The sequence below is a fragment of the Nelusetta ayraudi genome, unplaced genomic scaffold, assembly GCF_046127955.1.
Source record: "Nelusetta ayraudi isolate G7.1 ecotype Tasmania unplaced genomic scaffold, CSIRO-AGI_Nayr_v1 ptg000060l, whole genome shotgun sequence".
NCBI classification, from domain to species: Eukaryota; Metazoa; Chordata; class Actinopteri; order Tetraodontiformes; family Monacanthidae; genus Nelusetta; species Nelusetta ayraudi.
This window is the reverse complement of record NW_027466110.1, coordinates 3,391,164-3,405,134: the sequence shown is the minus strand read 5'-3', so window position 1 is coordinate 3,405,134 and position 13,971 is coordinate 3,391,164. Positions and strand designations below refer to the sequence as shown.

General features: G+C 46.0%; 1 protein-coding gene across 2 annotated transcripts in view; it reads left to right on the top strand.

Annotated features, from left to right (window-relative positions):
* Positions 1-13,971, top strand: part of kcnh7 (potassium voltage-gated channel subfamily H member 7) — a 37,572-nt gene that overhangs the window by 20,797 nt on the left and 2,804 nt on the right. Inside the window, exons 7-14 of one of the 2 annotated variants that reach the window (XM_076039743.1) lie at positions 2,113-2,512; positions 3,126-3,325; positions 4,750-5,002; positions 8,358-8,563; positions 8,986-9,073; positions 9,289-9,450; positions 10,928-11,084; positions 13,064-13,244. In XM_076039743.1, the coding sequence (XP_075895858.1) occupies positions 2,113-2,512; positions 3,126-3,325; positions 4,750-5,002; positions 8,358-8,563; positions 8,986-9,073; positions 9,289-9,450; positions 10,928-11,084; positions 13,064-13,244 (1,647 nt within the window). Of the gene's footprint in view, positions 1-2,109; positions 2,513-3,125; positions 3,326-4,749; positions 5,003-8,357; positions 8,564-8,985; positions 9,074-9,288; positions 9,451-10,927; positions 11,085-13,063; positions 13,245-13,971 lie in introns of both variants that reach the window. The other variant, XM_076039741.1, reaches the window with a different exon arrangement.

Below are 13,971 nucleotides of genomic sequence, written 5' to 3'. Positions count from 1 at the left end.
TATTTTTTAAATATCTTACCCGAAAATTTAAGTGTAAAATTTGTGTAAATTGTGATTTTGTTGTTGTTTTGTTGCTTTTTTCATTAAGTTGGAAAATTCTTCATGGTTTTGTGCCAAAGCATGTTAGCATGTCAGCGCTGGTATTGCTTTGAAGCTCACCACTGGTACTTTTCAGAATGAACGCCTGGATTCCGACCTCTGCCGCTTCCTCATTCAGAAAAATAAAAGCCGCTGAGTCGTCAGCGCCCGCAGTGGCAGATGGTTTTCACAGGGCTCATTTGGTTTTTGTCATCTTTACAAGGCGGTTTTTAACCCACAGGCTCATGAGCAGATGATTTGATTGTTTCAGGAAATACATTTGAAAGAGATTCAGCTCGCTGTCTTTTCTGGTGATTTGTAACCAAACAGATTGAAGATGCAGCGACGGCGCCGTCGCTGCCCCGGGGCGGCAGGACATCGTTTGTAATGGCTCCAAAAACAGACAAAATAAATTAGTTCAAGCTGTTTCACCAGGAACGCCGTGAAATGAATTAATGCGCTTTGTGCAAACTTGATTTAATTGAACTTCTAATGGAGCGCTGCAATGCTGCCTTCCTGCACTAGTATTGGGTTTTAAAGGTCAGATGTCGTGTTCCGTGTTTTGTTTTTTCGCTGTTTTTCATTTGTTTTAGTCAACCATGTAATTGTGTTTGCACATAATGCACTTTGTGTTTATGTCAGCGTTGCCTTTGAAAGTCACATTATGGACTAGCGCGCTCGCTGGCCGCAGCGGGTGCTTTGAGGGTTCTGTTACATGAATTTTCAGGGGAAGTCAAATGGGGGGAAATAAAAACAAGCATTTATTGCAACAAGTCTAATAATAAATAATACTCATTTTTTTGCTGTATTGTTTCATAAGGAATATTTGAGCATAATAAGCTAAAAGAGAAACGCAGAGAAACTGGGGAACCCATCACAAGTTTCACCATGCATTACAAAGACAAGAACAAAACACAGTGCTCAGTAAAGGCTGCGCATAACATTAGCACCCGACTCATACTGGAATATATTCACAAGTGAAGCAGCAGTAGCTCGTTTCCGCAAAAGCACACAGGACTGTTAACCATTTTATTGCACAAAGTTAAGAAGTAAATATGAATTCAACTTTGTTTAACTATTGTCTTAGCGAAAAATTCTGCAAGCTAAGCTAAGCTGCAGAGAAGAACCATTTAAATTCATGAGTCAGTCCGTGCAGGTTAGCAAGCGAGGGTATATCTCGCATTAACTTTCCCAAAGGTCGGTCACTAATTGTCAGGTTGACAAATGAGCGTGTTTATAGCGCCGCTGCTTAGCATAGCTAAAAGTCGTGTTGATGACGCGGGCAGCAACAATCTCACGGGGACCCGCTGATGAAGTGATTCTGCCTGTGTCGCGTCGCGTTGAGAAAACAAAGATTTATCCTGCAGGCCTCCGCTGTCGTCACTCCTCCATTCGTTCATCCGTTCGCTCGGAGATCTATTGAAGTGACGCAGCTGCTCACACAGTCATTAGCTCAGTTTGCGCTGTGACACATGAGGTTCCTCACTGGTTTGGGCATAATTCAGTAACATCTCATCGTTAGGGTTGGAAAAAAAAACTCTCCATGAGAATTAATGGGTGTAGGCTGGAATTCACCATTACTAATTGGAATTAATTATTCACCTAACTGCAGGTTTGGGGAGCTTAAATGGAGTTGGAAAAACTTGCAGCAAACTCTCAATTTAAATGAGCTGATTTACTGTAAATTCTGTTGCATGTCCTGCCAGAACTGTGCATCCTTCATTATTAAGCCTGAGAATGACTAGAAGCCTTTAAAAATAGTTCCAAACTATGCTCACATAAGTACTTTTATAAACATCATGTACAATGCACATATAGATTCCTAGCAACATTTATTTCCTCATGAACATTTAGAGATTATTGACATTATTCAGGTTCAAACGGCATGTATCCAAAAGGTATATCAATATTTTTTGTGTATAACGTTAATTAGTTCTCACAGCTTCAGCACAGTTTGTGTAAAATACACCACTTGGATCCTGTTCATTTATTTATGTATTCATTTATCTCTCTATGTGTTTACTTTCCAAGCAGACCACCACCCTGATCGGCCTGCTGAAGACGGCGCGGCTGCTTCGCCTGGTGCGGGTCGCCAGGAAGCTGGACCGCTACTCCGAGTACGGCGCCGCCGTCCTCATGCTGCTCATGTGCATCTTCGCCCTCATCGCCCACTGGCTGGCGTGCATCTGGTACGCCATCGGCAACGTGGAGAAGCCCTACCTGGAGCACAAGATCGGCTGGCTGGACAACCTGGGCGTGTCCATCGGCAAGCGCTACAACTGCAGCGACCCCAACTCGGGCCCGTCCATCAAGGACAAGTACGTGACGGCACTCTACTTCACCTTCAGCAGCCTGACCAGCGTGGGCTTCGGGAACGTCTCGCCCAACACCAACTCGGAGAAGATCTTCTCCATCTGCGTCATGCTCATTGGCTGTGAGTCGGCTCTTTTTCCTCGTCTCCTCCTTCTGACTTCCTTCCTTTGTTTTATTTGTTTCCTTTCTTTTTCTCACCCCGCCACTTAAAGGTTCAGTGTGTAAAATTTGGCCGGATGTCTGAGTTGTATATTGGTAAAAGCTTAACATACCTCCCATAAATACACTCATAAATGTGTATACATGTTTTTTGGGTTTTCCTATCCTATCCTTTGAACTGTTCTCATTAACAAGAATATCCACAGAGCAATAAAGGTCTTGTTCTCAGTTAGCTGCCACCTTGCACCACTCATTTTTAGAAAGCCCGTCAGACGGTGCCCTAAATATGCAACACACTTTCGGGCAGGCCACCTTAAATACCGGACTTCCCCAAAAATTTGACACACTGGACCTTTAATTCTATTCCAGCCATTGATCTTTCCTAATCAGATTCCAGACAACAGATTGTCAATGTTTTTCCCCCACGCCGCTCATCCAACTTATCAGCAGGCCTCTGTGGGGAAAAGCAATAAACATGCAAAACAGACGAACGTCTTCGCTGTTTATCGATCGCTGTCTCTCTCCCTCCCTCTCTCCCTCTCTCCCTCTCTCTCCCTCTCTCTCTCGCCTCGCAGCCCTCATGTACGCCAGCATTTTCGGCAACGTCTCGGCCATCATCCAGCGCCTGTACTCGGGCACGGCGCGCTACCACGCTCAGATGCTGCGGGTCAAAGAGTTCATCCGCTTCCACCAGATCCCCAACCCGCTGAGGCAGCGGCTGGAGGAGTACTTCCAGCACTCCTGGACCTACACCAACGGCATCGACATGAACACGGTAAGCGGGCTCGCAGACGCCACACGGCCTTTGAGCAAATGAACCGGACATCTGATGTGCACGCGCACACGCGCACACTCACACACACACACACACAAGTCTAAACAGAGTTTTTCTCTCTCTTGTCTTGCTTCTCACGCGGGATTATTGCCGTCTCCACCTCGGTAAGAGCAGGAGGTACTCCACGCTTCTCCTTCTTTCATTTCACTTTGTTGCGCTGGATACTTTGTGTGTGTATTTGTGATTTGTCTGTGTGTGTGTGTGTGTGTGTGTGTGTGTGTTGTGTGTGTGTGAAGGTCTGAGAAGCATTGCAGGGGAATAATGTGCATGTCATGCGCCCTTCTTCCTCTTTTTTGGTTTGATTCAGCAGCACCAGATTCACTCTGTGTCTCCACTGTCTCAGTCCATTTTCACCGTTTTATTTATAGTTTACAAATTCATAAACTACGGTGTCACAGAGTAAGCTGAGCTTTCTGCTCAGGCGTTGCTTCATTCTTCATTAAAGAAGATGACTGATGATTTGTTAATTAAAAAAAAACGTGTCATTTCAGTCAAAATCTGCAGTTAAACATGCACTTGTCAACTCGGTCATTCCCATCATTAATCAGCTCCATTCGTCCTTCCATCCATCCACCCACCTGCCTGTCTGCTTGAGATGTGTGTTATAAAATGAGTTGGTCGGGATGCAAAAGTTGTGATTATTCATCATTATTATTATTATCATTGGAAGGTTATTTTTTCCTGCATCATCAGGTTTTTGCAAGAATTAACATCAATATTAGTAATAACTCCTTCAGTTCTCTCCTTCTGCAGACATCACAAGTCCAGCTTTAATCCTTCACTCTTACAGATGAAAAAAGGATTTAGGCTACAAAGATGTTTTCAGTTCTCTCTCTCGTGTTCCTCTCTCTCTCTCTCTCTCTCTCTCTCCCTCTCTCTCTCTCTCTCACACACACACACACACACACACTTTTTAATATGGTTGCTTGGATTTAATCACAATAAAACACTTTCTCCTCATTTTTGATGCTATTTCTTGCCAGTCCGTGAAAAAGAAGCCAAAACCTGCGCGGGCATTGTGTTGCGTGTGAAGCTCAAAGCGGTTGGTTACATAAAAAAAAGCTATTTTTACAGAGCACATTGGTTATGAAAATCGGCAACTTTTTGATTGGGATGTGATTTATTTTCAATTATTTTGGCATGAAGCACAGTATGAAGATGTGAAGTGTGCATCCAACGGCATTTAACAACCTCACGAGGTGATAAACGGATCTCTGGTCCGTCAGTGAACCGACTTTATCAGAACCTTCCTCCCAGGCTATCTTTGCTTCACCGTTTTGGAATTTCTCTCACTACTGCTTGTGTGTGTGTGTGTGTGTGTGTGTGTGTGTGTGTGTGTGTCTGCGCGCACTCACTCGTCGCAGGTGTTGAAAGGTTTCCCCGAGTGCCTGCAGGCGGATATCTGCCTCCACCTCAACAGGAACATTCTTCACAACTGCAAAGCGTTCCAAGGAGCCACCAAAGGCTGCCTGAGGGCCCTGGCCATGCACTTCAAAACCACACACGCGCCGCCCGGAGACACGCTGGTGCACAGCGGCGACGTCATCACGGCCCTCTACTTCCTGTCACGGGGTTCCATCGAGATCCTGAAGGACGACATCGTCGTGGCCATCCTGGGTAATCACGACAGTCGGGTTCGAGCGGAAAGTGGCGGGAAAGCAAAGCTTCTGGCTTTCAACTCATTTCTTCGTGTTGCTGTTGTAATCTTTGTTTCGAACATGATGACAACGGTGAAATCAAACCAGAACCAAGCAAACAAAATATCAGTGATGATAAATGAATGGTCAATAAGTAAATAGATGCAATTAAACATGCTTGCAAAGGAGTAGGAAGAAGGAAAAGCGTGTATACTCCTTCCCCCACTCTCTTTTCAATGTTTCAATGTTTTTTCGTTATTTGTTGTTGTTGTTTTTTTAACTTTGGCCGTTGTCCTTCATCCACATCACGGATGTTGCGCAGTCGCAAGAGTCACTTTCCTATTATAGAAAACCCCTCACGGCTTTTGGCATCAAAAACAAAAACGACCCCGTCTGCAAAATCAGTCGAAAATCTTTGAACCTTCACTCTGCAGTCTGAACTCATTCCAAATCATCTCAGTTGGGTTTCAGCTGGGTTACTGTGGAAGGAAGCAGCGCTCCGTCAGCCTCCTTCCGGTTCATGTAAATATAAATAGCCCTAACACACCCTGTAGGTGTGTTTGTAGGCAAATGAAAAGGTTTTGAGTGGTATTGCAGCTCATTGGGACCCGATGTCTGTTTTCCAAGCCGCCGATATGACGCTCTGGTTGTTTTCATGCTCCGCGTTAAGACACACAGGAAGGTAAACACAGGATCGAGCCACACGGTGTGGATGTAAATGCAGTGTTTGTGTAAAATCTGTAACTTTTTGCACCAAATGTGCAACGCCTGCATTTAGGAATATCACGGATTGGCCGGAAAACAAATACTTAGCATTTCGCACACATCCTCTCTCCCTGGTACTGAGGGATATCAATTATGCAGTGCGTTTCGGAATTGATTGAAAAACTTGAATTATTGATCAGGTCGGCCTGACGCTCGATCATTTCAAACGCATGAGGACACCGCCGGCCCTGGCAGCAAAAAGAGGGAACCAAAAAAAACGGGGGAATCTGTTTTAGCTTCGTTGCTACGAGCCACCTGCCAGGATTGGGTCGTCCAACATCGCGTCCTTCCGCGACACGTTTTCAAGTCGTTACAGCGGCTGGAACCTGCGGCACGTTGGCACATTTTTGACAGGAGCGGCGGCGAAGGCGCATCTGCCGCCCTCTCAGTGTCGGGCCTCGGGGCGACGGGGGCCGCTCGCCGCGCAGGACGGAGACTTGACATTTCCGCTAAGTGGCTCCCAGGAAAGGTTGTTTGGCTGCTTGAAAAGCCACTTATTTTTTTTCCGACGTTGCAAGAAAAAGCAGAGAAAAGCAGCGGGGCCGTGCGCGATGAGAAGAAGGGTCCGTTTAAGGTCTGCTGGTTGAAAAAAAAAAAAACAGTTCTCAACACGTTTAACGAGATGTCACAGCTTCTAATGGGAGGAAAGAAAAGCCGCAAACAATGTTGATGTTTTCTGTGTTCTGACGCCCCAATTCAAGTTTTTCTAAAAATCAGGGCAGCCTACAGGAGACTGAGGAGGATGTGTTTAAATCTTTATACTGAAAACAAGTAGTTACAAAGAATTCACAGTGCAGACCCCACTTGTGGGTCACATGCACGCCGGAACGCTTTAGTTTGCGCGTTCCCATAAATTGTCGCGCAAATTTCAAGCGCCGTTCTGTTTGAGGAAGTTCTTTTGAAATGTTGATGTGCTTATAAATCACTTCCTCCTTGTGCACATGGAAACGCACTGAGTGACTGAGGCAGCATTGAGACAAGTTGCTGGATGAACTTGGAGAAAGTTGATGTGCCGCGCAATATTTCACCTTCTGCTTCTTTTCTTCCCTGTTGTGTTTCTCAGGCAGACACAAGCACCAAACACAGGGTCGCTCACCAGCATATTTATGAGTCTGTCAGATTCCCCCTCAACACATCCGTGCCCTTCTTTTTAAACCTCCAGTGGCAAAATTCTTATTATTGTTTCTGTAAGAAAGGAGTTGTTACTGGCAATTCCTGCTAGCAGCTTCCCTGCGAGTGGGAGTTGTCTGCATTGTGTCAGTGTGGATGTTTAATATCAACAAATGAAAGAAGAAAAAATATTTATCACGGCAACTTTACCAAATGAAAAGCATTCCTGTGCGTTTGTTTTTTCATTCCATTTCATGCCAACAGATCGCTCATTTTACGACTGGGCCTTTAATTTCTAAGTAGTATTTTTTTTGCCTTTTTCAGCTGAAGCCAAAAACTCATTAGTCTTTCTGAAATCATTAAAAAACAAAAACAAATCCACCATAGCCAGGTGTTTGCGGGCTGTGTGTGGACTAAACCCGCCATTTGTCCTGAGATGAATGCCCTTTAAAGCCACACCTGACAGAATGGGGTTTTAGCTCGGCAAAAGCTGCTGCATCACACGAAACCCATTATTTAAAAAAAAAACACACACACTCACTCGCACGCACATCCACACACATCGGCGAAAGCCAGTGATCTCGTGGATCAGCAAATTTACATTCAATGCAGCCAGAATGCCCCCTCAGCAACATTTGCCTCCAATTTGTGGCCGTAAACCGCAATGTTGCGTTGCATACTAGGGCCTTAATAAATCTCTGTAATGATGCCGAGTCCAGCGTGGTTGCTTGCTTCGTCCCACTGATGAAGAATCAGTCCTGAGGCTGAGGCGTCGCTCTGCTTCGTATGTGTGGAGCAGGTGACACGGCGCTCTGCGTGAGGTGACAAGGTGTCACAATATCACACAACTCACCTCCGCTAAACCCGCTGTTAGCAGCAACTTCTGAATAAGAAGCACTTGAACCTCCAGACCTAAAGGGGGAGCTCTCATCAGTGCCTCCAAAACCAGTTCCAATCTTTTTTTTTTCCAGTCTTGTCTCCAGGTTTCAACACTGCTTTAAAACTAAAAATTGATGACTTCCTATTATGAGTTTGCTGAAGAACTGCCTTCATTATGCGCAAGCCCACATCAACCCATTTCTTTTTTTCATTCCTTTGAAGTACACAACAAGTGTCAGTCACAATCTCATCCTCTCTTCCCTCCACTTCAAAGTGGCTTTGAGTTGGCGGTTATTCCTTCGCGTAAATAATGGATCAAAGATGGAAAGACAACCAAAGTGCAGGCCTTCTGAGAACATCTATGGGCGAGGGAGAAAAGGCTGTTTGATTTTTATTATCCTCAAAAACAAACACCTCAGACTGCCTTTGGGGAATCCCCGTTAAAACTGTGACACAAGTCCTGCATCGATGAGTCTGCGCCAAGCTAGGTCGGCTAAGGTTAAGTCGAGGCCTTTACCATTTTTTTTTCCCACAACACAACTCGGGGTGCAAATTCCTGCCTGTGCTTGCATTTACCTCAGGAAAGAACGACATCTTCGGTGAGATGATCCACCTCGCCGCCAAACCGGGAAAGTCCAACGCTGACGTTCGAGCCCTGAGTTACTGTGACCTGAGCACCATCCAGAGAGAGGATGTGCTGGAGGTGATAGACATGTACCCGGAGTTCGCTGACTTCTTCTTTAACAACCTGGAGCTCACCTTCAACCTCAGAGATGAGTCTGCTAAGGTAAAATAAAGAAATGGATGTTACAGCAATAACTTAGAAGTAACTTGATGAACCCTGCAGCCATCACATTCCAGCTAACTGCCTCCCATTGTCGCTCCAGCCACATTAGCTGTACGTGTCTCAGTGTTTTGCCACTTGGTAATAAAACAAAGACATTTCCTCCAAGGAAGTTCCATTTTTGTGGCCTTTTCTTTCAAGTTTGAATTTAAACAGCATCCAAATATGATTAAGCTAAAGCAATTGTAGCAGCCCGGCTAAACTTCAGCAGCAGCAGCTAGCTAGGAAATGCCTTAATGTATTTCCTTGCTATCTTCTTCCATGGCTTTTGTGGGCAGGTAGACACTCATTCTCTATGCAGTTAATTTTCCTCAAATATATAATATATCCCACCAGTAATTAACATTTCCGTTCCAATGCTGCAGGCATCAGGCTCACAAGACGGCGATTCAGACGGTGAGGCGCCTCAAAGCACAAAAAGAAGAATCTCCTTCACGCCGGATGTATCCAAAGGTAAAGAACGCGCACACACACTCACGCGTGCATGCGCGCACACACACACACACACACACACACAGCCCCGTCCTTCGCCTATCTCTCTGTCCCTGCACGCCCCACAGATGCAAATGTGCCTCCTAATTATTATTAACTCGGCGGTCGACAAGAGAGAAAACACGTATACCGTGTGGAATACGGCAGAGCGTGATTCCTTGATTGCTGTTCTGCAGGGGAAAACACAGAAGTAGCTGGAGACGTGGAAGCGGAGAGGGAGTCCAACACGTGCCTAAAGAGATCCTCAGAAGTCCTCCTTCCGCCATCGCCCAGCGCTACCGTGCTGGACTCAAACCTCGTGGACAGAGACAACTTGGAGAGGACATCGTCTTTCGAGGGTAATTTGTTCCTTTGTGGAAATGACTCCAGCACGTGGTGAAAAGAAATGCGTTTGTCCATTTTCCTAAAGCCACAGCGCCGTATAGCCTCCGTCAGGATGCAGCTTATGAGCATAATTAAGGAGAAGTGTTTGATGAAGTGCAGGCGCACCTCTACTGGGTGGTAGAGGCTGTTTGTGACGTGGATGTGAGGAATCATGTCCAGTTACAGCTAATGAGTCTGGGGACGGTGGGGTGTTGCAGGGCTTTTCAAGCTTGTTTGGGCCACAGATCAGTCAAGTTCTTTTAAGTTGTTCTGAACAAGACGAGCTGGCGACTGTTTACATTTCACCAGCAGCACATTTGAGTGGATGGGACAGAAAAGCCGGAAGACAAAAAATACAAGGTACGGAGGCAAAAATGCATGTATTGCATTGCGGTATAATATGTATGGATAATGTATTTGCAGGGTGTATCCAATGAGTGACTGAATGTTAAGCTAAATGTAATTTGTCCATCTGACTTTGTGCAAAATGTTCTGGAACGGCCGTAATACAATGACCGGGCTGTCACTTTGAGATGAAGATCAAGTAGCCTGTAGCGAGGCACTAACTTGAAACCTGCTTTGTTGCACGCAGCTGGAACATTTGAGTTTTGACGTCAGCAGCTCGACTTCACATAACCCCCCCCAGTTCTCAATGACTCCTATTGTGCCGGCTGGAATCAAACGTCGCCCTTGTTGTGTTTGGAAACACATTAAAAGAGATCTCACATGATCTCTTTTAATGTGAGATCTGAGTTCAGCTTTTTTTTTTTTCTTTTTAAACTGTATTTATTTTCCATTCCAGCGTGCCTGATATGGATTCACAGCTTACCGTCCTTTTTCTCTGTGCCAGTCTGCGGCTGACTTCAAAAAAACATTCCGGATTAACTGCCAGCAGCAACCTGATGGAGGAAAACGGCTGGATTAGCTCAGTCCATTGACAGCGCCGGGAAAATCCGAGCGGTGCGAGACAGACAGTCGGGTTTAGGAGAAGAAAAAATTGTGGCGTACGATAGAGCAGAGCTGCTATAAATCTCCGCAGCTGCTGCTGCTGCTGCTGCTGCTGCTGCTGCTGGAGAGACACAGAATAAAGCACGGCATTAGGCAGTAAAAAGAAGAAAAAAAACACATTGTGGTGGGAGCTGAAGATGCGGCGATCATCTCAGTTTGGAATCACAGCAGAAGCTCCGGTGCTTATCGCCGGGGCCGCACGCTGAATGCTAACACGTGTCGGGGAGAGATAACGGCAGCAGATAGTCAACAAGGGCCGCAGTGAATTACAACAAAGAACAAACACGCAGCGGCAGCAACAACAGCAGCGCTGATTAATTAGGCTCTATTTTGGAGGGGGCAGGGTTTCTTTTTTTTTTTTTTTTTTTTTCCTTCCGATGGTGACGTAGTCGTGACCCACATGTGTTTGTGAAAGCGGTTGTTCCTGCATCCCTCCCCCCGCAGATCTGTGCTGTGACAAATGGGCCTGCAAGAAGCCCGCGGACTTCATGGATGAGTCAGCACAGTTCCAGGAGCTGAGGGAGGACGACAATTCCGCCAGCGAAATCACGTACGGGGAGGTGGAGCAGCGCCTGGGCCAGCTACAGGAGCACCTGAACAGGTTCGCACCGCTAACTGTGTGCAACAACCGTTACAACAGTTCAGTTTTGAACACTGAACAGCAGCTCCTTCACACAGATTTCAACTCTGAAATTTGGAAATCCCGAACTTTAGCGCATCCATCCTGCCAACCTCCAATAAACAGCAGTTTTCCATTGTTGATTGTGAAAACATCACCAAATCTTGTCACCAACCTTCCCAACTTCCCAAGGCAAAGTTGTGTGACAGGCAACAAGCGATTACTTGGAGCTCAACAAAGTCCCAAAAGAACAAGATATTTATTCATCCACACAGGGTGGCTTTTCAAAATAAAGAATGAAAAAAAAAGGCAGGAAAAAAAACACATTGCTAGTGCCGCCGCCGCCGCCGCGTCTACCAGCATTAATAAATCCGATTAGCCCATTTTGAGCGTGAAAGACAGAAGGTTCCTCCAATTACCTTCTTGCCTCCCCTCTCCAAACCCCTTTTTGAGCACTCTTAGCCAGATGGATACGTGAGATAAATCCAATAGGAGGCAGGAAATGTTCCATCTGGTGCGAGCTGGTTAATGATTTTGTGGCCAAACACACACAGAAAAAAAATGTATCTTCCTTTCATTCCTTTGCCATATGTTTTTTTTTCAAAAGCACGATGAACAACACCATTGCAATTAGGGATGGAACTCATCATTACCCCCATTATACGTGGAGTAAGTGATTTCATAATTAAGGCGGCCTCTGTTTTTATCTCATGTATTTTAGTGTATATATATATATATATTTTTAGAGTTGTCACTTCCCACACCACTCGAAGTAACAGCCACACTTTTGTGACCACAATCACTGGCAGCGTTCGGTCCCATTGCCTGCCTGCCTGCCTGAAACGCACGAGTAGGTGGGAGGCGGGTGGGAGGGAGCTGGCGAGAGCCGATGTCCAACGCTGCAGCGAGTGGGCGGGAGGAGCCTCTGGAAGCGGGAGGCGGCGCCGCTCGAACCCGGTGGAACGTGTCAAATGTTGAGAACGAAGATGCTTACGAACGAGGACGTGTACGAAGAATTCCGCCTCACTCGCTCAGATTTTGAACTGCAGATACAATCTACCCCCCCCCCCCCACACACACACACACACACACATACACACACACACACCGCCCACCTCCTTCTCATGTTTGATATGTTGCATTTCTAATAGTCATATCTCCTGTTAGCAGTGGGGGGGGAATTGGCTTCCCTTTTTGCAAACCACAACCGGCGAGCAGCAGGCCACCTGAAATTGACACACAAATGAACAGCAGGTGGTATTTTTAGCTGGAATTGCCACAGAGAAGCAGGGAGAGCAGACGGAAACACCAGACCGGCTTGTTTTATTCAGCAAAAAAAAATAAAAATAAAATAAGACTTTATCCACTGCACTCTACCTGACCTTGTTTTTTTTCCGCTAATGCTCAGGGGCTGCAGAACGAGCAGTGCTCCCCTGTCATTTGTCTTTTTTCTTTTTTTTGGCTTGTCTGAAATGATATGACGTGTGCAAAAAAAAAATGCTATCGCAGCAGTCTCCTTTACAAATCCTTAAAAATAGCATTGAGGCACTGAGGGGGAAAAGTCCCTTCAAATGTCTCCTGAAGTACCCCCCCCCCCCCAACACCCAGCTGCAGGAGGTCATCACAGGAAAGATGGCTAATTAAAATGTATTTCGACATTACCCTCCACCCTCCCCGTTTTTTCTTTCTTTTTTTTGCCCGACACCCTAAATATAGAGCCCACGCCAAATCGACTCCTAATTAGATTGACCGGATGAGTGCGATTTAGTCATTTCCACAGTAAACGCCTGGTCCACACCTCCCACACAAGGCTCATTATCACTCCTAGCGTCTCTCGTCTCTGGATTTCCGTGCCTGTAGGCGCTTTAACCGCATCCGCCCATCGAGGAGCTCAGGCTCCATCTAGCGCATTCTTACCTATCAGACACTTCACTCTTTTTCTTCTTTTTTTTTCCTCCCAGGCTGGAGTCTCAGCTGATGTCAGACATACACACCATCCTGCAGCTGCTGCAGAGGCAGCCCACGCCAGGGCCTCCGGCCTACAGTACCGTGACCTCCAGCCCTGACTACCACAGGCCGGCCGTGAAGGTGCAGCCGGTTTCTCTCATCGCGAGCCATCTCTTCAGCCACACGGCGACTCAGGTAGGTTGAGAAGGAGGCTGCTTGTGGCTGTACAAACAATAGAGCTGGCTATAAATGTAGAAACTAACACTGGAGGGCCTAATATCGATATTTTTGAATGTACTACCAGCAGCTTTTGTCTCAGTCAGTCAGAGGTTAACTTTGCCCTTTGCCCTGTTAGTGTAGAAGGGCTAAGTTAAGGCAACCGGATTTAGTTGTTGCTATCTCAAAGACGCTGAAACATAGCACAAGAAAGCAAGCCTCAACTTAACTCTTTTACACTGTGATGACCTGGACGACTGAAAACCTTCATAGACTTTTTGCTCTGTTAATGAAACGTTTTTGGTTGTGATTTAGCAGATTTAAAATTGTTGAGTGTCTCTTTGGGAGGGTCCAGGATGGACAGGATTGGGAGCGAGTGAAAGGGAACATGGTGTTCGATGGTTGAGTAGAGGATTAGAGGGTTAGATGGAGGCAGGTGATTGGCCGTGGCCACCCCTGGAAGGAGCTGCCCCAAGGAGGAGGAGGAGGAGGAGAAACACTTCCTGATTGATTTATCTCTGTTGATGTTTAGAAATGACATTTTGAAGATGGTTTTTGATGGTTAGTTTCGCCAGTTTAAGGAGGCTCCTTCCTGATTCCAGTTCTGACATTATCCATCGGTCTCACTGCTGTTGCTGCTGTGGCACAGGGCAGAATTCTTGCCAAAGCCGGTCACATGTAAACCGAACTGTCATCCATTAAGAAA